General features: G+C 38.4%; 1 protein-coding gene across 1 annotated transcript in view; it reads left to right on the top strand.

The window, feature by feature from the left end:
* The first annotated feature begins 5,217 nt into the window (after window positions 1-5,217).
* The window catches only part of OLFM3 (olfactomedin 3), a 148,946-nt gene continuing 129,727 nt past the window's right edge, over window positions 5,218-24,436 (top strand). Inside the window, exon 1 of the mRNA XM_075936622.2 lies at window positions 5,218-5,638. Within this exon, the coding sequence (XP_075792737.1) occupies window positions 5,570-5,638 (69 nt within the window). The 5' untranslated portion in view covers window positions 5,218-5,569. The remainder of the gene's footprint in view (window positions 5,639-24,436) is intronic.

Here is a 24,436-nt window from a genome sequence, read left to right as displayed (position 1 = left end):
TATGTTTGTATACAATTAAATATATGTATCTTGTATATCAACACAAGTTTCTAACATACAGAATTGAATAACAGTCTATCTTCCTCCAACTGCTAGCAATATGCATTGCAATATGGTTTCCAAAACAAGTTACTCTAACTTTAGTATCACACAGAAAATCCCTCATTACCATTATTAAGCATATGGTTGAATATTTTGCTCAAGTCCTACTGAAGATCCTGGGAATTAAGCATGTGCTTAAAGGTAATGATTTAATGATTTACTTTAGCATTTTACTGAATCATAGCCCTCTTGTTGGTTACATGGCTAAGTTAGTCTGAATTTAATTTATTTTTCAGGCATATTTTGCACATCCAGAAGGGAAAAAAGCACCTCAAATAATAGTTTCTGTCCATTTTCACCAAATTATACACTTCAGCAGATTGCTTTTGGCTCATATGAATGTCTGATTGAGAAAAGTCCATTCTAAATATTATCTTTCTCCCCTACAGTGTGTGTCAATATCATTGGGAATGGGACTGAGACCTTTCTGTTATTCCAGATAATATTCAGAGTCATTATGCAGCTTCCTTTTGGCCAGATCCTTGCAAAATCCAGTTAGCTACCATTGCCTCAAACAAATGATTAGTTCCTGAGTCCAATTAAAATATCTGAGGAGTTCTGAAAATCTGAAGGTTTGTCTTTGTTAGGGGCAAAACAATTGGTCTTTTTATCTTACCTTGTTCTATTCAATATTTGATTAGTTTCAAAGACAGACATTCCAGCCAGCATGATGAAATTGTCAGAAAAATTTACAACTTTGATAAAGGTCTTTTGAAAAAAGTGTTATATGATTTACTTTAAAGTTCTTAAACTTTGCCAATTTTGCACATGATGGGTATGAAAAAGAGAGAAGAAGTGAGGATAAACTACAAAGGAAAGGAAAAGTATTAGCCAAGGATGTACTCTAGAAAGGGACTCTAAATGCTCTCATACTTGTCTTTGTAGTTTTGTAATCTGTATGGATTTTTTTCTATAAGAGGCAATTTCTATTGAAGACATTGTCCATTCTCTTTCCATTGCAGACTCTAAGATTTCCAGTGCTATAGTATTATTGCCTTGGTTATTATTAAACCTGTATTAATATATATGACTGTCCCTTTTGATCTTCTTATTCCTTTCCTATGCCTAATATACATTTTCCATAAGAAACTTTTAGATTCATTTCTTTCTGTTACACTTTGTAGAAGAAGATTCAACATGGACTCAATACTGGGCCAGATCCTGTTTCAACTGTAATCAGTGGAATGTCAGTGGGAGCCTCCTTTTGTATGCTTCATGAGATTGTATGACTTTTTTTATGTGAAAGGGCATCCTTTGGACATATGCTTTATATGGAAATTAAAGAGTTTACAGCCTAGTGAAAATAAATTGCTGACTGAAATGTATTTGTTTTAATAATGCTTCAGATTAACTTAAAGTATTCTTCATTCTAATTTTACCATTCAAAGAATTAGCAGTTCTTCAGACAACTACGAAAATTTCAAAGAGAATTTGAGATTTGGAAAATACAGTAAACTGCTACCCCAGAAATGGCATTCTTCATTCTATGGCATTCTTTCAGTGACCTGCAACTATCTTCCCTACACTGATGGTTTATCAGATTTCTCATATGATGCCTGTGGTATGTGTGGGGAGGGTCTGTTTTGTAATAGTTTTTATTAATCTTTCAGTGATACTGAGCAGAGCTCCTGATTGGTCAAGCACAAAGGTTATGGACTGGTGGGAAATAGTGGTTCGTAACCCCATACCACCACTCACCCCATCTTGTGGCAGCACCCAACTTACTTCCCAAAGAGGAGAATCAAAAAGACCACTTCCCAGTATCCATAACTGTATCCTTCCTCAGGCATAAAACAAAATAGTCTAACTGTGCTGCTTACCTACCCCTGTATCATGCAGCTTTTATAGCTATTGTGGTGTTATGTGCTTCTCCTGGTAGTGGGTGTGAGTGGTTTGAGTGAGAGGCTGGGAAATGGAAAATGAAAAAGTGTTTTTGTGAAATGTGACACCAGATCTTGTGAAAACAGATTGTGGTGCGAGAAGGCTCTGTCTCAATTAAAGTTTGTTAGACTTTTTGACTGCATGTCTTGCTTCAGCATCTACTAGTTCCTTACAAGGGAGGATCAGGTAGTTTGCAAGGCCAAACTCTGCTTCGTTTAGTGTACCAGCTGCTTTTGCTTTTTCTCTCTCCATACTCTCCCTCCAACCTCTCCTTTCAGGTGGAGATGGGGTAGCTCCAATTGAAATACCACTCACAGGCAGGACTTTAAGCATCAAGCCAGGCTTCTCCTTCAGGGGAGCCTTCTAGATACTACAAGCTACTCTCACAGCTTCCAAACAGACAGCCAAGATTTCCTGTCCCTTTCCTTCTCACTGCTCCCTCTCTGCAACTGAGTCACAGTGGAACAGGAAGAGAGGAGGTGGCCAGCTTAGTGGCCTCTTGACCCTGAACAACAGAACATTTTACTACCAGGTGGCAACCAACATGAGGAGAAAGGTTTACAAAGGGATATGCAAGATTTCTGGGCCTCATTAAATTAGATATATATTAAAGTATCTCATCAAGTCTAGCATGTAACTCATTCAAAGTGGCTACTATTTCTTGTTAAACTTAAAGGCTGTGTCTAGACTGCATCCCTTTTCCGTAAAAGGGAAGCAAATTAGACACATCGCAATTGCAAATGAAGCGGGAATTTAAATCCCCCCGCTTCATTTGCATAAACATGGCTGCCTCTTTTTTCTAGCTCAGACCTTTGACGGAAAAAAGGGCCAGTCTGGATGGGGATCTTTTGGAAAATAAAGCCTTTTCCGAAAGATCCCTTATTCCTCTTAAAAAAAGGAATAAGGGATCTTTTGGAAAAGGCTTTTTTTCCCCGAAAGATCTCAGTCTAGACTGGCGCTTTTTTTCCAGCAAAGATCCGAGCCGGAAAAAGGCAGCAGCCATGTTTATGCAAATGAAACGGGGGGGATTTAAATCCCCGCTTCATTTGCAATTGCGATGTGTCTAATTTGCATCCCTTTTATGGAAAAGGGATGCAGTCTAGACACAGCCAAAGACATTGAAGCCGTAAGCTGCCATTATCAAAGATGGCTGCCATTTCTTTGTAGCTTTCACATGTGAAATGAAGCTACCTCTAGGAAAGTCGACCACCATCTTTCATTGTATCCACTGGCACTGAAGCCATAATCTCCTTAAGCAGATGGCTTCTCTTCTATGCTCTAATGGTTTCAAAGTAGACAGACAACTGTAATGATAGAAAAGAATGTGGGGAGCAGAAGATAAGTTAGTGTATGTGGGGTCCAGCAAAGAGATTGAGCAATGTATTCAGAATTGTGGGATATAGGAAGTATTTTGAACATGCCTGGGTAGAGAGTGAAGATGGTGCAGAGGGAAAGAAGATGGCAAAAGGGAAAATGCAAAATGTGGAATATTGTTATAAACAGACAGCAAAAATATGGGGAAGGGAAGTGAAAACGGGGAACAAGTGCAGGAAAAGAGTTTGGATGGAACATGAAGGGTCTTTCTATGGGCTCAAAAACAGAATGCAAATTTCCCTGCCCCATCATAATATTTATTAATTATTATTATGATTGTTTATTTTATTTTCCTCTACATCATGGGGATTTTGCTAGATTTTGTTTTAAACCAATAGCCTTCAAAACATACAATCTTTAAGCTTATAAAGGGGAAGCTACTGTTTATAATGTATCCCCATGATTCACCAAAAAGACCTGATGACAAACTGATTCTATAGCTGTAGGTAGTCAGGCATTTTGTAAAATCTTCCACAGAATTCCAGCATTTTTAGATTTTCAAATGCATTTATTCTCCTTTGACTTTCTTTAAAATACTCATAGTGCTTAAGAACACTGTCTTCTAGAGGTCAGTGATTGTGATGTCTTGTACTCCTACCATGTTCTTGAGCTGCTCATTCATACCCCTAGGGATTGCTTCAAGTGCTCAAGCAATCACTCAGATTTTCTTTGTTCTAGTTTTCTGTAATGGTTCCGCTTCACAGAGCTCTTCATACTTTGCTCCCTCTACCCCTCTTTTTTAATGTTTCTGTCTATTGGCCATATCAATTAATCTGGACTTGTTTGTCTACAGTCTGCAACAATTATTATCCAACCTGTTTGCCGGAACCATTCAAATCCCATAAAATCTTAGCCTCTTCATTCTTTAGAGAGTTCTGAGTATAGTAGTCATACTATTGCATGCTGTGTTTAAATCCCAGGTTGTGTAATATTGGGATTATATGCCCTCTCCCCACAATCATTAGTCTCAATATTTGTGACATAACTTTGGGGGGTTGGCTAGAAGTGAGAAGTGGGAAACTGGATCATTGGAGGGAAGAAAAGCAGTGAAAAATGTGGAGAAAAGGGACCTGGCTGTGGGTAAAGAGAGAGACCCCTGTAAAGAGATAAAGAAATAGGGGAGAGTTTTGGATGAAGAGAGGGGAAAGGATCAATGAAAATTGCAGGTACTTTGCAACCCTGCTCCTTAATATATTCATCTTCACAATGGGGACCTAGGACTGACTTATGATCTACCTCCCAGGTAAGTGAAAGCCCCTTGAGATCCTCGGTGAAAGGATTAGAATTTGTGTATTATGCTTACATAGAAGGGAACAGGAGACACCCTCTCACTTCATGCTCTCACATCCACAAAATGTCCCTCAAGTTGCTTCTTAGAACTTAGAAGCTATGCAACTCCCTAACAATCCCCGCCCTTCCTAGAGTCCCCGTCGCCGGCCCTTGAACTCTTGGGTCTCAGCCGCTTAACTCCCTAGCTGGGAGAGGCTCCTGGCTGATGGGTAAGAGAAGGGAGTAAGTAGCACACAGGGCCAGTCCCTGATCCTCCTAATGTCCTGGCTGGTCACCACCTCTGTTGCTTTTCTACCGCCCTCATCATCCGTCTCCTGGCGCAAGGTTTCAAGCAGTCTCGGGTTAGGACTCGGATATCTAGCCGCCTCTAGAGCCGGTGCTCTCGGGGCGTGTGGGCTCCGGTGCCCTGCAGGCTCTCTCTACTGTCGCCTCTGCGCAGCTCAGCCTGCCCGCAAACCCGCCAAGTGCAGCGAGCCAGAGCCAGCCAGCCGGTCCTCGTTTGGTTAACCAATTCCCAGCGCCACAGCCCCGAGCCCCCCAGAGCTGTGCTGATGTCACATCCGTTGCCCGCGTCTCAGCCCCTCTGCCAGCAGCGAGGGCTCCCCTCTTTTCTTGGGTCAAAACTTTTGCGGTGGGTTGGTTGCGGGCGGAGGGAAGTTGTGGGGGGGGGGAGGTCCTGGAGGCGCTTCAGCACCACGGCCAGCGCCTTCCTCGCTTGCCTTCCCTGGGCTGGCGCTCCCCTCCCTCTCCGCGTTAAGGATGCCTGCGGAATGATTGTCCCTCGGGCGGCTGCTGCTGCTGCTGCTGCTTCCATTCGGCTCGGGCGGGCGGGCAGAAAGTGCAACTGACTAGCGTGGGCTCTGCAGCGGGAGTGGAGCGAATGCATGAGGAGTGAAAGCAGAGGAGCAACCCCTGGCTCAGAATGCAGGCGCTCTCCAGCATCCTCAACCTGCTGCTGCTGGCTTTGCTCGCCGGGCTCGATCCTTCAAAGGTAGGAAACGGTGGATGGTGGTTTGCATGAGACCCGCTGAAAGCTGCCCTCCTCCTATGCCCTATGCCCAAGTCTTCCCCCCACCCTCCAGCTTCCTCCTGCTCCTGGCGGATGACAAGTTCACCTACCGCAAGGTACATAAATAAATAAAAATACATGTTTTAGGAAGCAGACAATGCGCATCTCTCGCGGTTTGGCTTTGGGAGCGGAAAGGCTTTGGTGTGTCCTTTTGTTGTCCGATCAGCCACACTGGAGAGGAGGGGGTAGGATATGTTGTTGTCAAAGCTCATTGCGATGTCTGGTTCCATTGTTTAAAAAAGAGATGCCTCTTTTCACCCTCTCCCCCCCTTTCTTTGTGTGTGTGCTGGAAATTGGTCAATAATTCTAACAACGCAGACGTGCTGCAGTTTGTGTCCAAAACATTTAGGATGCCCGTACTACCGAAACCCCGAATAGAAAGGATTAACTCTTTCTGATCGCTGTTACTCGGAGCCCCCCTCCGGAGTTTACTTTGTCAGCCAAAAATAAAAGAAGCTGGTGATAGAAGCATTACCACGCTCAGACTAGGATGAAAACAATTATCTGTTGAACTCTGGAAGCTGTCCAGCTCTGGTTGAAATTAACAGTAGCCTACCTGAAGTATAAGTGAAGGAGATATTTATAGTGATCAATGACTATACATGGGCTATTATGAAACGTCTGGCCCTAGCATCAGTGTAGTAAGAAATGAAAATAAATGTACTTAGACTGAAAAGCTGAAGTGTCACAGGAAAGAAAGGGCTGGGTATTTTTTCACCTTGAGTACAATAGCCATGCTCTAGACTGCATTAGAGTTGTATTATTTTCAGGTGCATTCAGGTATCAAAAATATCAACTGTGAAATTGAATTATGAGTACTTAAAAGTAAGCAACATTTTATCGTATACAACCTGCCTTGTTTAGGGCATTAAAAATCCTATAATAATTTATTCAAAGTCAGCCTTGTCTGATACCATTTAGTAACACTGGTGACTGAAAACCTCTAGGCCTATAGATGTGTGCAGTAGAAACTTAGAATTTGTCTCATCTGTCTCAGTATTTGTTATGCACTCTTTGGATTCCTTGTAGGCTATATAAAAAGATAATGAGACACAGAACTTCTGTAGAGTATTACCAGGAGAAGACACGTTGTGTTGTTACTACTTATACAGTATGTATGTGAATGTCGTTTTAATTATGATGGTTAAGTACTAAACAAATTAATGAAACATTTTCAGCACTATTAAACAGCTTTTTTCTCTTGATAGATGTCAAAATTGCTCACATAAAAAGCAATATATATGTTTTCTACAAATACAGTAAACAATGTGCAGCTTGAAAATACACTGACAATTTTAAAGCTATATAAATGTAAATAGAATTTACATCTGTAGAAACAAGTTTGGCAGATTTTTAAAAATAATAAATCTAAGTGAAATTTACCTTACAAAAGCCATACAGAAGCTCAAATAGCTCTTAACATGTGTTATAAGCTTTGCTAATAAGTTGTATCAACAATTCTATTAAAGAATGTTTAGTAGCTATTGTATTCTATAAAGAGATATTCAATCAGATAGATGAGACTTTTACACATATATGAGCAGCAGCATGTGCTTGTTTTATATTAATGAAAGTCCATACATACATTTTATATTCTATACATACATTTTGTTCTACCTGCTTTTCTGTCCATGTGAGGGGCAATGTTATAGCCTAATCAGTTCTGTTAATGTCAAAGAGAGTAACTGCCTAGAAGCAACTATGGGCAGAATTTATTCCAATTTGTCTAAGTACAAAAGCGTAAAAAACCCTACTACAGCAACTGACATGAAGCTGACATACTTCCTCTAGCCCTGCCCGTCAGGTGTCAGCTAAGTCCCCCATCTTCATGATGGCAGAAACTCTCCATCATACATGTCTATATTCATTTAGAACTGAATAGCCACCTGGTATGGCATAAATTAACTTTTCAAACTTTGCTTCTAACCCTTTTGGTACTTATGCAGAGGGCATAAAAATGGCCTTTTATTCTACACTCTGTGTGACATTTTAGGGGGCATTAAAATGTTCATTGCAGCCTATTTTAATTTTGCAAAGGGGTCATGGACTGAAAAGCAAAAATGTCCTTAGGATAATGTAAAAAGAAGAGCCTCTAGTCAAACTTTGCTATTTAACAGTACTGAGTTGGGTTTTCATAGATCTAAACACTCAAGGCATACAGTTCTATCAGTGATATTTTTAACAGGTTAAGCATATTGAATATAGCAAATTATACATCTAATTATTCACATTTTCAGACTTTGAATAATGGCTTCAAATGTCTATGACAAACTGTATATATGCAAAACTCATCTAGTTTTATGATGGCTTGTTTTTTATTGCCTTTTAATATCTTTATTTCAGTTATTAATCATCTTCAGTAAATTAGCACACATAATGGATGAAAGGACTTCGCAAATAGCAATGGTACCAATGTATTCACTTATCTATTTAAAAAGAAATGAAGTAATAATTCTCTCCTTTTCATGTGTACCATTTGAAATTAGTTGGAGAGAGCAGGGAGTGTAAATATGACTTTTTTTCAAACAAGAATTATCTGTGATAACTTCTAGCAGCTTTTATGCTTATCCATTTTGGTGAGGGATAATTCAATTGGGGACATATGTGTGTACACACACACACACACACACACTTATGATTTTTTACACACATGCTGCATGTGCGCATTATCATAACAAATCACATTAGAAGTTTTTTAATAGATGATACAATATAGTTTTACTAATTTATTAGATAGTGTTATACATATACTTTGTAGACTGTAATATATATATCTGATAAGTTATTTTAATATAACAAATACATACATACATACATACCTTATACCTAGACTTATATAGCAGTTTTTGTCACTAGGTCTCAAGCCCTTTACAAAAGTGGTCAGTATCATTTTTCTCATTTTGCAGATTTCACAAAAATCAAAAGGTTCTCCAACAGAGAAGCCACTGTTAATTCTAGGAGGATCATATGATAGTCACACTCTTAGCAACTGCGACAAGCTTTCTGGGTTAGAACTTACTAGGTTATCTCCCAGTTTCAAAGTGTTTAAGTATCGCCACCTCATGGTAAGATATGTAACTAGAAAAAATGTATAGTTTAGTCTTTAATTTCTGAAATTCTAAAGAGTTGATATAAACTGAGTTTATTTAGTTTCTACACTGACATGTTTTCAGTGTTTCTTTAAAATATGACAGAATATTGATTGTGCATGGAAATTCTTTTTTCACTAAACAGAAAGCAGTTCACTCCAACTTATTGTACGTGTGTTTAATGCAGCTAACAAACTATCAATTGTAGTTCAAGAAAATGATTACAATGTTTTGTCTGTTAATTAAACTATATTCATAATATCTATGTACATGAAAAATTTAAAAAGTGCATAATGACATACTTCAGTAAAGTTTTATTTCCGTCTGAGTGGGTGCATAGTCAGCAAGAATCTTAGTTATAGTCAAAAGGTTTCAATTAAAATACAAAAGCTTCCCTCAGAATTATACATGGATCCAAGATTTTGAGAGAAGGAACTATTAAATATTTGGACATTCCTAAGAATTACTGCTAGATGGCATCTCTGTGCTGCTTTTCGAAAATGGTGGTGTTTTACAATGATCTTGACAGTATATAAAGCGGTCTTCCTTTCTAAGGACCACCTTAGGAAGACCATCATTACACAATAAACAAATAATCAGTGTAACAGAAGTAAGCATTTCAAAGCTGTTCAGCTCTGATCTATGAAGAAAATAACAGAGATGGTGGAAAGGACTATGTTCATTGTTGTTGGAAATATTTAGATTTAATTTTGAAATCCTATTACTTAAATAGGCCTGAAAAGCGGGTATGCATCATTCAAACACATTCAAAAATATCAACTCTGAAATTGAATTATGAGTACTTAAAAATAAGTACTTAAAAGTAACATTTTATCTTACACAACCTGCCTTGATTAGGGCATTTAAAAATCCTATAATAATTTATTCAAAATCAGCCTTGTCTGATACCATTTAATAACACTGGTGACTGAAAACTCTAGGCCTATAGATGTGTGCAGTAGAAACCTAGAATTTGTCTCATCTGTCTCCGTATTCGTTGTGTACTCTTTGGATTCCTTGTACATGTACATTATTTCTCTTAATTCCATAATTATTTTATGTTTCACATATGATTGGTTTTGATTTCTTGAAATTTATTAAAACTGAATGTTTCAGAAGAAGGCTGACTAATGTCATCAGAACAGGATCAAAAGTATAATATAGATGGGAAAATAGAGTAAGTTACATGTCTGCCTTTTATTAACATGATTTTGGAAAAATTCAAGAAACAAAAACATAGTTAAAATTCATCATTTGTTACTACAAAGTACATTCTGTATCTTCACTTTAGATCAGATTGTACCTGTAAATTTTCAAAATCCATAAATTATTCAGAAATTGTAACACTCTTCAAACTGTTTGCACAATTAGCAATTTTTTTCTTTAGTAGCAAGTAAAGGAAAAAAAGAGTTAAAGTTTTCTTCATGGGTATAACAAGTTAAGAAATCTCATAAAGGGAATGAATTAACAGTAATATTATATATGTATCACAACACATTTTTATTGAAAATGACTCAGTTTGATAATCCATTTGCAAGGTACATGTAAAATCTCATTCGCCACCATGAAATTAATTTAGCCTCTTTCTTCTAGTGTCAGTGGTTAGTTCATATGAAAATCTTCCATTAATCATCAAGCCTACATAGGACATTGTAGACTAACTACGTCTACACTGGCATGATTTTGTGCAAGAACTCTTCCAGAAGAGAGCGTCTACACTGGCATGTGCCTTTGCGCAAGAGATGTGCTTTTGGGCAAGAGCATCCTTGCCAGTGTAGACCTCTCTTGTGCAAGAAAGCTCTGATGGCCATTGTAACCATAGGGCTTTCTTGCACAAGAAATTTATGTTGCCTGTCTACACTGGCCTCTTGCGCAAGAACAGTTGCACAAAAGGGCTTATTCCTGAGCGGGAGCATCATAGATCTTGTGCAAGAAGCACTGATTTCATACATTAGAACGTCAGTGTTCTTGGGCAAGAACTCGTGGCCAGTGTAGACAGGCAGCAAGTTTTGGCACAAAAGCAGCTGCTTTTGCGCAAGATCGCACCAATGTAAACACAGCCTAAATTTACTTCTGGAAGAATGCTTGTGCGTTGTAGACAGCCAGCAAGTTTTTGCGGAAGAACGGCTGTTCTTCCGGAAGAAGCTGCCAGTGTAGACGTGAGTCTTGTCAACTACCCTGGTATCTGATATCCCATTTCTGAGCAAGGTAGGTTAGAATTCAGGAAAGAACTGTCTTCAGCTACATGTAACTTTGTCTCATCAATGAGTTAGCCATTAGTGGCTGTTCTAGTCCTATTTGTGAACAGGTCCAAATTCTGATATTCATACCACTAGTTCTTTCAGCAAAATTTAACACAGTTGATCATCAGACAGTATTTTATTTTTTTAACCTGAGAGACCTGGAAAGAGTAACTGGAAATTAATGAAGTTGGGTTATGTATTCCCTCCCCATTTCAACCCCAAAGAGCACCCCTTCCTTAGTGGGTGTGATGTCACACAAGGATCTCCCTTTTCTTCCATTTCATTTAAAAATAATACTATTGGGAAGGACTGTGGGAAAACAAGTGACACCTTACATAGCTGCCGTCTCTTGTTATTTTATCAAAAAGGTCATAATTTTAGAGATGGGGGAGAGATGTTAAGTTGTGAATTATATCAGGAGAAAAATAAGACTTTATCATGTGTTTTTAAGCGCTAACTAAAACTGACCATTGTTTCACATTTTCAATAAGACTGAAGCCACAAGTAGTTTTAGACAAGATGGCTACTGTTTCCCCATATGTACTGCAGGTGGAAGTTGAATGGCTATTGACTTCCAATATTTTCAGTGCAAAGACAGCTTCACAAATGTAGATTTAACTACAGTTATCGATGCATTGAAACCGCCAGGCCCGACTACTATCATTAGCTACATTAAGAAACTAGCTTGGAGACACTGAAGAAGCTACAGCTGACTCAGAACACAGCAGCCCCACTCAATAATGCAGTGAGGTATAAGTACATCAGTACAGAGCTCTGGATTCTATCTGTCTCCCCTCAAAATTATTATTAATTAGTGAATGCACAAGTGGGACAATGAAGATGAAAAATCAGAAATATAAAGAAGGAGCGTAACACAGATGTGCAAGTCAAACAGAAAAAAATGTCAGAAGTATCATAAAGGCTTAGGTAGGCATCATATATTTTAGCCATTCAGTTGCCTCAGGGCCAGCTGTGTGGAGACCAGAAAGTTCTCCTTATAGTCCAACATGAGATGAACAGCCATTCAGTAGATTCTCCACTGTATCACAACTACCCAGTTCTAGTCATTTGTCATACGCCTCAATACCCTGCATTTGAAAGAATTGAGCTTTCCTCAGAAATAGCCTGGCAGTTCAAAACTATGCAGACTTTCATTAGACTGAGGAATGAGGAGGGAGTTTCTTATAGAAGGTTCATCTCACTCCCATTCTGCTCACCACAGCATGACAGCATCTGCTATATAGATGTCCAGAAACATAGTCCAGCTTGGTCTTCTGCTGATGAGTCGGTGGAAAGCACTTCCCATATATCTTTGAAAATTGGCTGTTATAGAATCTACTGGATTTTGTCAAAAACATTATCAGGGCCATCGTGAATTCTGGTGCCCTATGGAGCCCAAGCACCTGCACTGCCACTGAGGGGGCAGCACTGTGGGTCGAGGGGGCTGTACTCATGGCTGTAGGGGGCAGGAACAAGACAGGAAGGCTGGAGCAGAGGCAGGAAGAATGGGACATGGTACAGCCTGACAGAGCTGCAAGCCAGGAGGAGGAGCAGGGGTCAGGGACTGGCAGAGCAGGCTAGTGGTAGACATATCAACATAGGCACTGATAAATGTGGGGCACAATGGTGCCTCAAATTTAGTGGTGCCCAACCCAATTGCACATTCTGCAGGGCTCTGGAAGTTCTTTGCTGCAATATAACACCTGATTTTAAGGATGCAGGATATTAGCAAGGTTTCTGATAGTCTCTAGGTTTCTATTGATCTCATAGTCCCTGTTATTATTCTCATCATTTGATTCAGGTGTCCATCAACAAGCTTTGTATGGGAAGTTTAACCGTACAGGCATAGTAGAGAGCTAGCACCAACCTGCACAATATTGTATGTTAGAGTGCCAAGTTGAGCCCTCAAGCTCACTTTTGGGGCCATTTCTGCTCCTACTCTTCTGAGCTACCTAAATGTAGGTAGATGTGTGAGCTAAAGTATACTGATTTGGGATCATGTAGTTACTATGACAACAAATATGGAATGTGCACCTTGAGACAGAGATAATATTTTATTTGCATATGTCAGTTAAATATGCTTCTAAAATCATGATGTATCAGGGATAAGTGTAAAAAGTTCAATGTGATATCTAATTAGAGCTATTAGTCCTGTACCTAATACAAATACTGAGATAATATACAGCAAGGAATATTCTAATTTAAAGAACTGTAGTGTTGTTAATGTTGTTGAGGTATAAAAATAAATAGTGACCCTACAAAATATTTAAGAGATTTCAAGAACTTGGAAATGAGGACCAATGAACTTAAAAGTCACAAGTTAAGGCAATAATATCCTATGTCTCACAAACAGAGTTGGCTGATATTTGTGCATCTCAGTGCTGCTGCAGAACAGAGCAGACTATTCTATAATAGCTTTCCAAACTGCAAAGAATAGCTTTCCCTCCTGCCCTAGCTCACAATCCAACCCCCTGCATCTCAGTCCAGTGCCCCAGGTCACAACAGCCTCCTTCACCCAAACTCCCTCCCTTACTCCAAGCTATCTTCTGCGCCTAACTTCTATCCCAGACCCCGCACCTCCTCCATTAATATCATGGAAGAGTATGGCCCTTGTCTGCTTTCCAAATTCTTGGAGTGACCCTCCCCCATCAAAAATTATTACCCTCCTCTGGTCTAGTCCTTTGGGACAGTCCAAAATTGATTCTCAGACCAGCCAATAGAAGCTTATTCACTGAGTCAATCTTATGAGGAGAAAGGTGCAGCTTCACTCATTTTGCAAGAATGTTTGCTCTAGTTTGTTTTCCTCCATCAGTTATTTTTGTTTTGTTCACATTCAGTAACAGTTACAGCCTTTGGGCTTTTATTTCCAATCAGATTGTGAGCATCCTTGACAATGCTGCAGAGTGAAGTCTTATTCACTGAACAGGTACAGCATAGGAAATGGTATTGCATGCTGCTCCACATAGCCTCGCTCACCTCAGGGATCACTTGCAGAAGTGAAAAACTAGTTCTGTTTCATGCCCACTCTGTGTGCATCTTTGCACAGCCAGCCAGCAAAGGTGCCTAATTAGTGTCAATGGAGGTGACAGGTTTTTGTGATATGGAAGTTTTTTCACTGGGAACTAGACTGAGACACCTAAACTCATTTTATATCGGTCAATAAGCAGCCGTACGATGGGAACTTCCAATTATTATCAAGCTAGGGTGAATTTGAACTGCTGGCCTAGGAGTAAATGGTATTATATCTCATTGACTCATTCCCTCTCTGCTTTTTATTTAGAGAACAGATGTTTCAGAACATGTCAATTCCATAAAAATAAAATTTTTACAAAATGTCTACTGGCGCTTTATAAAAGGATTTTATTGAGAGTGAGTCTACAGTATGGCAGGCCTAAAGTCTTTAGAGAGTGTGTCTTTAGACAGCAGGGCTAAAGTTGAATTAAGCTACAACAATTGCGTAGCTTAAGTCGAAATAGCTTACCTCAGCTTTTGGAGAACACTCTTCCTTTAACTTCCCTTACTCCTTGTAAAATGAGGGTTACCAGAAGTCAGAGTAACAAGTCCTCTAGCTCAACATTATTTGGAAATAATGGCTTGTAATGTAGACACGCTCTTTGTTATTTTGGAATAATATCAGTTATTCTGAAATAACGCTGCTGTGTAGACATAGCCTATGAAAAAATCATTTAATATTTTAGCCCTTTATGAGTCTCTTGGGGAGTATCTAATGGTTCATAACAGCTTTAGATGGCCCAAAATACAGTACTTTTTGTTTCTTCATTCCCCTTAGAAATGTTGATAATCAAGAAGAAAGCCATCAGACTCATTCCCTGATATTTATTCAAATTAATCCCAGTAAATCTGATTATAGCTGTAATCTCCAATTTACTATTACTTCACTTGAGAACATATTTCAGTTGGGGCAACCAGGATTTAGGTACATTCATCCCTCTGATTCCAGGGAGTAATACTATTTGCACCTTTCTGCAGCTGTGGGGGAAGTTGTGTTAGAGTAGTGGGGTGAAGGACGATCCCCTACAAAGGCAAGGAGCGGAATTCCTTTATAAATTTCCAATAGTTTAGGGAATTTGTTTGTGTTTATATAGCTGATGTGCCCTGATAGCTTTTGTATTTATTAATATATTTTGCCATATGTATGTATGGTTACAGGTTTCTTTAAGTACCCAAATTAAGGTCCTGATTCAGGACAGCACTTATACATACTTTAATCCATCCCCAGTCGGATGGTGCATAAGCACATGATTAATTTTTAAGCCTGAACTTCATAGGACTTGAGCACGTGTTTAAATCCTGTACTGAATAGGGTTTCTTTCCAGAATGAAGGCTGAAGGTAAATATGATGCAGCAATATTTGATCACATAGTTGTTATTTATTTACATGAACAGTCCCATTGCATATATTATAGGGTTTAGTTTCAATTGTTGTTTGTATTTATTTATTGCCTTTGGGAGTAATGTTTTTTAAATATGCCTTTACATGAGTCAGAAAAGTAATTTATTTAGTGTCCAAATAATCATTTACTCCTATATCATTTAAATAGTGGTTATTTATGTTTCAATTTAAAGGTAGTCTTTTGCGGCAGATTCCTTATTTTTCTTCTCTTTATTACAGTTATACTGATGCTGTGGTGTACAGGCGAACTTACATTCTTAACACAGTGTATTTCTGTATTTTTTTAAATAGATTTTCTGTTAAAGTCAGTGGAGAATAGAGCAGCTGAAATCTTGCATTGCTATAACAATGTCATATATCGTACATGGAACATTCAGTGACTGAGATTTACTATGCAGAAGTAGTTCAAAAGAATTGTATTGTTAAAAATAATCCATGCAGATCTTCATGAAATGTTAGTAATCCTAATGTATCATTTTCAAAGTAAAACTTCTTTCTTTTTAACACAATGTGAGCAGTTAGTGGTTTTTTAAAATGGTGAATCACTCTGGACCCAACAGAACTGATCCTCATCCTACTACATTCCATAGGAGCTTTGCTGCTTTCTGTAGTAGGAGCAGAAGCAAGCCCATTATCTGTAGTTTATAGCTCATTGGCTCCCCATTATTTTCCAATTAGATAGTGCTAGCTGAACATGTGGCTGTTCACTGGGACCCTCAGTCCAGCACATGTTGTGAAAGGACTGTGATGTATTCATTCCTTCTAAGGATTCTATTTCTGTACCACAGACACCTCATAAGTCATTTTCTTTCTTAGCTGTTTAAAACGGGGGGGGGGGGGGGGTTTCTAAAAGTTATTTTTAAAGGGAGAGCTAGAGAGAGAAAAACTGTTAATAGTGCATATATATATATATATATATATATATATATATATATATATATATATATATATATATATATCAATTATCATGCTCATAAATTATATTCATGGAGAGAAAGCACTTGAAATTAATACTGGCTGGGAAATAATTTTTGTTTCCATGAAGACATTTTTTGGCTTTCATTCAGATTTCTGGTAGAAACTTAATTTCAGTCATCTCTACTCAGAGACCCATTTAACATGTAGTGTTTTATTGCAGATTTTTGTCTTATTGTTCCTCCATGTGTTTCAGACTCAGTTGTTCTGTTTGGGTCCCTCTTTAATATCTAGCAAATTTTAAAGAGAAGTGAAATAGACTTACAGATAGAATTGATTAAATCATTCACATGAGTGGAACACATAGACAATGGCTTCGCCTGTAAGTTTATGAGCATCTTCTGAGAAGTATTGTGTGCACTCCTCTCCCAGCAGCTCTCCAGGAATTTGGGGCTTGGGCCTAATGAGATCTCAAACAAACCATACATACTATCAGTGTGTGTGTGTGTGTGTGTGTGTGTGTGTGTGTGTGTGTGTGTATTTTCACAAAGTGTTAAAAGGACTTGTATATGACAACCTACCAAATGTTAGAATATCCCTGTTCATTAAGAAATGAAGGGTATGGCTACACTTTGGGGGTTCATTTGCATATCTTCTTCTGATTCTTTTTCCCAAAGAGGCTTTTCTGATATTTGGCCTGTCTACACGGGGACAAATGTCAGAAAAACTGTGGACAGAAAAATGTATTTCCTGATTATAGAAACTGTCTTACTAAATTAACTTTTCCATGAGAATTTGTCCCTTAAATTATTTGTTGCAGTATGTCCTGCATTAATTGTATTAATGTTCACAATACATCAACATTTTTTATTTTTGTGATTTATGCCGAGCGGATTTCTACCTAATAGATTTAATCTAGCATTAGAATGCTTATGTCATGACAAGTTAAGCCAAACAATTACTTAAATGTGTATTTCAAACTGTTAGCATTACATTCAAGATAGTTGTTTTAAATTGCTTTTCCTACTGTGTCTGCGTCATTCAGGGTAAAGTATTTTCATTTTCTTTTGTGTTGTGCCCTGATACACCCTGATTATTTCCCAATCAGAAGCTGTTTTCTCCCTCCCTCTTTTTCTTTCTGTATATATGCCTTTACATGAGTCAGAAAAGTAATTTAAAAAAACATTTACAGAGAGAGAGAAATGAAAGACAGAGAAAGCAAATAAATTTTTTGGTGCAATGGCTTTTTTCTTTTTTAGTAACAAATGGTTTTCATCTGTTATTCCACATACTTCTAATTGCAATCAATTGAACAGTGTGAGTATGTGACAAAGACTTTCAGAATGAAATCTGAAGACAAGTGCCCCATAAATATATGGATGACAATGTGGGGAAATGACTGACTGATCTTCCACTAACTCACCTTATTTTTGGTGATTATTTATACATACATAAAAGAGGAGGGAACCAAGAGGAAGGATGGTTTTGTGGTTCAGGCACTGGACTGAGAGGCTATGTCTATAAAGCAACGTTATATCGGAATAACTAATGTTATTCTGAAATAACAAAATGCGCATCTACACTACAAGCCTTTATTGTGAAATAATGTCAAGCTGGAAGACTTCTTACTCTGATTTTACAAGGAGTAAGAGAAGTTGAAGGAAGAGTGTTTCTCTTCCTTTGACTTCCTGCTGTGTAGACACCACCTAAAGCCGAGGATAATATCCCCTCCCCATATGTCTATATTGGGTATTTGGACTGTAAACTCTTCAGGACTTGAGGACTGGATCTTGGCTGCATCTCCTCCAGGTGCATCCCTCATACCAATACAGACAGTCCCCGGGTTACATGGATCTGACTTACATCGGATCCCTACTTACAAATGGGGTGAGGCAACTCCGCACTAGCTGCTTCCCCCCAGCAGACCAGGGAGACGCGGAGCGGCTTTTCTCAGCAGACACCTCAGCTTGAGAATAAAGGACTGAGGGAAGTGAGGTGTGGGAGAACAAAACTGAGCTCTGGAGAAATGTTTGGCTAGAGTTTCCCCTACAATATGTACCAGTTCCGACTTGCATACAAATTCAACTTAAGAACAAACCTACAGTCCCTATCTTGTACGTAACCCGGGGACTGCCTGTACTAACGATTGTATTATTTCTAATGTAACCAAATGCATCTTTCACTCTAGTTATCTTATAAATGTAAAGCAATTGCTTATTAACAAACTCACCAATTTACACAAAAATAGCTCCTAGCTGTTGCTTAGTCCTGCAGCTTCCAGTTCTTGATCTGTCGTCTCTCATGTAGCTATCGAAAGCTGCTACTGACCTAAGACTATGGTTATCCACATTGTGAATGGTAGTGTGAGGGGGACAGAGAAGGAAGAGACCATCTACTAGTTTGGTCTTTCTTCCTTAATTTAAAACAAGTTCTATCAGGATAAGTTGGTTGAGATACTTTTTCTTTCTGATTCCATAAATTGTGAAAGGGAGCAAAATCAGAATATACTCCCTTTCACATCTAGAACTGGGGAGGGACATATTTGAAAAATCTATAGCCAGATTCATGGTTTTAGTTCTGGATTGGACCATCAACTGGAAAATATCTATTTTTGTTTGTTTTTGTTTTCAGTGATTTTACAGAAAGCAAATATAAAAGAACAACTCAGTGCACACACATCTAGGGAGCTGATATTCACAAACCACTGAAAATGCAAATACATCAAGCCAAAATGTATAGAGAAGGGAATTATATTAAATTACAATCATTCAATTCCAAAGTAATAAAAATTCTCTGGGAGCATTCACATATCACAAAGGCCTAGAGGTAAATAGTTGTAGTCAACAGTTCACAAACTACCTATGATCTGGAAGGTGTTCATCCTATTAATTATCTATAATTAATTCAGAAAGATGTATATATTATTCATGAGCTAGAATGAAAACCTACATTCACTGAATTTTTGTTTAATGCTGTTTTACTAGTTCTACTCTGTAGCTGATACATGTAGCGTCACACAAAAGCTAACAAGTTCATATAGATACGGCCATTTTTATTAAACCGAAAAAATAGTTATTTGTTATCATTTTCCTTCAGACTTATGTTCTCTATTCATTACATCTTTTTCCAAATCATTAAAAGAAGCTAGGCATCTGCGAAGACAGATACGTTTATGAACTTCATTCATAACAACTTCTGGAAAAAAAGATAAAATTACATTTTTGATAACGTGGTTTGTATGATATCTGGGCTATACTCTAACCATTTAAAAGACAATGTGAATAATAATGAGATGTCTGAAATATCCAGTCACGGTATTTCACTTATCTGTGACCATGAGCATAGGACCGAGGAACAGAAACAGAAGAAAAGTCTATTCCTGAAGCAGAGACCGATGCATTCAATTATACAAATAATGGATGAGTCCAAGTACAAACTATTTTTGCTGTGGTTTGTGTGCACTGTCATCTGTTCTAAAAATTTTCTTTCAAATATTTATTACATATAATAAAAAAAATGTCCAGTTCAATTGTACCAAAAAGAAATATTGGGTAGTTTACAAAATGATGGTTTAAGTACTTTGAGTCTTTTTCTTGATTTTCTACATGCCTACACCTTTGTCATAAATAATAGCAGACAACTGAGACTGTGAAGTTGTAATCTTATTTTTTCATTATCTTTCCTAAAGAACAGTTATTGATTTTTCCATATTGGAAGCTCCTCTTCTACAGACATGAAAAGATGACTGTATCTTTCCTAAAATAATTTCCCCCTTCTCAAGAGCGATAATCAGAGACTCTAATTTTGGTCAGTTGAGCAGTATCAAAGTTGAGAATTTCATGCATGTTAGGTACTTTTTCATAATAGCATATAAAATTCTATACCAATGCCATAAAAAGGTCCAACTAACTGAGTAACCCACCCTGATGGTGGCCCATTACCCATATGGTTGTTTTTTAAAAACTTACTAAACGATATCTAGTGATCATGAGTTTCACGGCTTATGTTAGGTAAGAAATATTTACTATAATCAGTTTTAAATTTTGGCCTTAGAATCTACTATAACATCCCTACATTCTTGTATTATAAGGGGCAAAAAGAAGTACCAATTTACCTTTACTAAATGATTTGTTATTTTTTATACTTTGCTTATGGCCTCTCTCATCTGTTTTCTCTCCATACTAAACAGTGCAATTTTTTTTTCAATTTCTCTGCATAAAGAAGTCTTCCCAGGCCTCTAATCATTTTATTGGCCATCTCTCAGTGAGTAGTTCTGCTCAATTCTTTGTGAGCCAGATTGACCAGAACTGAATATAATGATACAACTGAGGAAAACTAATTTGTCAAGTTTTATGTTTCTGGTTCTGAGAAGAACGCAGAATAATAATCAGAAGTGACTTTCAAGGAGTGTGTGTGTCAGCAGCAGGGTTCAACAAGAGAAATACAGAGCCTGATTCTCATCTGACTTCAGTTTTACACAGGTGTGGAACCTCATTGATTTCAGTGGAAATACTCTTGATTGATGCTGGTGTCCAGGAGAGCAGAATTTGGCCTGGTGTTCAAGTATTAAACAGAATCAATCTAATATGGATTAGATTATGCCTCTGAAACACAGCTCTCTTTGGGGACAGTGCAAAGCCACATTGCATGGGTAAAGCATCAGGGGCATTCTGACGGGAGCTAGATGGAGTATCAGAATAGCACAAAGCTTTTTTAAGGGGAGCATTGTGAGCCTTATATATGGTTGACCAGCTGTACTAGGAAGGAGCTAGGAGAGGAGAAAAGTCCTGGATCTGTCTATTCCTTCATTTGTGTACCAGACTCCCCCCTCAGGAAGCTACTCCAAGGGCAGAAAATACCATTCATATATTCCTGCTTTACTCATGCCCCCCCACCGTGTACACAAGCATAAGGGCTGGTCAGGATATAGCCCCGTGTAAATATGTCAACAATTAGGCTGAATCTACACTACCAGGTTATTTTGAAATAAAAACTCCCAAAATAACTATTTTCAAATAAGCTTATTCCTTTTCACAGCTGGGAGTTTTTATTTTGAAATAACAGGCGTGGTAGTGTGGACGCTCGCCTTGTTTTTTTGACATGAGGAGAGTTATTGTGAAATAACTCCCCAGGGTACACATGCCCATAGTGTAAACCACCAGGAAAGTACTATGTCAAGAATGTGCTCTATTAATCAAGACTGGCCTCAGCCATAAACAAATAAACTGATCTCTGAGGCTATGCTCTGTGAAGGCCCCACCTTCCATGCCAGCTCTTTGACCCTCAGCCTGACCCTATCTGCATGTCCACCCATCAGCTGGGGCCCCACAAATCTTGCTGGCCAAGCTTTTCATTTAAAGTAGTACTACCTGACACAGTTTGATTAGCTCAGCAAGCAGTGATTTACATACCTCTGTCAGTGACATACACTATTAAGCTGAGGGTTGGCAAATTCATCCTAGGGTGGTATCTGTGTGTATGCTAGAAGCTATCTTTTCCCACCAGTTTGCATACAATTGTCATGCAGTGCAACTATTCTTCTCCCTCAGACAAGTGTATCCAAACTGTAAAAGGTAGGAGGGATAAATGGTCCCATAATAAGAATTTGTATAATTAGCATGGTCAAAGCAAATTGTACATTTCACTCCACCACGTTGCAACATGTGGCTATCAGAGCAGCAGATTTAGGCCCCGTGGTTATATACCACCTGTCTCCATATTCTGTGGTAGCAACATCTAATTCATGAACCCCCTAGGCAGTTGTGACTTTCAGCGGGTTAAATAGCTGATTTGCATTCTAATCAGAGGGTTATAAAGACAATCCTTACAGATCTGTTGCTGTTCTAGTACTCTAGACACTGCTAAAATAAATATAGCTTTATTAGCTGATGGCTACAGAAATACTTCTCAACCCTGCTTTCCTTTAACACTTCCTGCAGTGTTCTGCGATCTACATAATACTATCCAAAGAACTCAAACTTCTGTGCTTTTGTCTTCATCTTCTGTTGATCTCTTTGCCCTCCGGAGTTATTTTCTCATTAGACCATGTATATATTACATCTAGTACATGTTCAGTCAGTGAATTTGAAGATCTGTATTTCAGCAATAGATGAAAATCACTGAATCTGAAGTAGTAGAGAAATTCCAATTATTGGACTTACATTTTCCTCAGTGGCCTTTAAACTATTCCCATCGTCTTCCTCTGCAGTGGCTATTGCTACAACTCTCAAAGCTATTTACAGCTATCCACAATTTAAACAGCCTTTAAACATTCATCAACCTCACAGCTGGAACACTAATTCAAGTCACTCTTACCAACTAAGTTTCTATTTAAGGCATTTCTATTTGCACTGTTCTGTTTCTCACAACACTAAGAAGAAATGTATAAAGCATAAAAATGGAGCTGGCTTAGTTCCACTATTGTCAACCCCGCTCCCCCCCCCCCCATTATGTATATTTCTCTTCTCTCTGTGTTTAGTATGAATAATGTCTTTCACACAGAAATATCCTCTTTTTTATGTGCCATTTTATTATTTATCTTTAACACTGAATGGAAAAAGAGTGTGTGTAATCTGCTAGATAAACATTGTGATAAAGAACAAAGTCCCCATCTGCAGAACAGGCATAGTAATGGGCAGTGATTTTTCCCAAACTACCCCATAAGGGCTGGTCAACATTTTCCACTTGAAATTATTCTTCAGAGAAAAGAGACATCTTTTGAAAATGAAAATATTGCTGATTTTTTTTCCAAAATTTCTGACCCTTTAATGGAAAAAAGCATTGTTTTGCTTTATTGCTCTCTCTCTCTTCTATTTGTCCTTTCCACCTTTTCTTTCTTTTTTACCTCTTTTTCATTTTCTACTATACCACTGTAAAATGAGGGAGGGAGAAAACAAGAGGGAAAATGAGGGAGAAAAACTATCGTCAGTCAGGCAGGGTTGTCCCGATGAGTTCCTGACAGGTCCTCTACTCCATCAAAGATGATAATCTTTAGGCTGCGTGCGTGTGTGCATGTGCTCCCCGTCTAACACGTTAACCATGGCAATTAGTCAACACAACAGACTCCCAAGAGAGTCCCCAGAGACCATAAATCAGATAAGGATTGAAAGCACCTCAGTAGGATTATTACCAAGCGACGTACAGTAATAGTTGTCAGCGAACATACTCGCTGCAGCGCCACTACACCTATGTAAGCCTAACACCCAACTAAACACTCTGGATTATAGCTTCCCCTTCTCGGTCTGCCACCCTCTGTTAGCTAGTTACCATCCTTTACCTAACAGAAGTGGGGGGGAGGGTTCCATTACTATCCATCATTCTGTCAATTTAGACCCTGTCCTGAAACTAGATTGGTACGATTGTTATTTGTGGGGTGCATGCTGGTATAAAGATGTTTCTTAATGAGGTGTTCTATTACAACCCCTCTGGAATGTGCTTACAGCCTATGCCTAGTACCTCTTATGTCTGAGTGTTTTTGTAACATCAGCCCTATTCCTGCAAATTTATGTGAGCAGGGCCTGCCTCTTGCTCACAGATTAACTTTTCTTTATATTAGCAAAGTCTTGTCCATTGTTGTCTAGACTTCACGCCTCACACCCAGCCTGGGATACATGAGCTTATGTTGCAGACCCTCATCTTGCTACAAAAACTAAGGGGAGACCCCCAAAAAAAGCTGAAAAAATAGGGTTTGAGGTTTTTACTTCAAACTTTTAATGAATGTCAATTTTTCTATTTGCATATCACTAGTCAACAATGAGCTCGAGCATCGACACCAATGTGGAGGAATTAAATCTAGGGATGAGGAAGCAATTAAATTTTTACTTTCTGCTGAGACTGGTTTCTAGAGTGTCAATTTTACTTGTTTTTATAGTGACGCTTGCACACGGTTTACTGACTGTCACTTAGGATGCTTATTGAGCCCTAGTCTACACTAGGGAATGATTTCAAAATAACCCCCCCTTATTTTGAAATAATAAGCAGCGCATCCACACTTCCAAGCCAGTTATTTTGAAATCTGTACTCTTGCTTTCCTTTGGGGAATAAGCTTATATAGAAATTA

Source organism: Pelodiscus sinensis, chromosome 9, assembly GCF_052426305.1.
Source record: "Pelodiscus sinensis isolate ZL-2025 chromosome 9, ASM5242630v1, whole genome shotgun sequence".
Lineage (NCBI taxonomy): Eukaryota > Metazoa > Chordata > Testudines > Trionychidae > Pelodiscus > Pelodiscus sinensis.
Note: the sequence above shows the minus strand (reverse complement) of the source record. Positions and strands in the feature narration are given on the sequence as shown.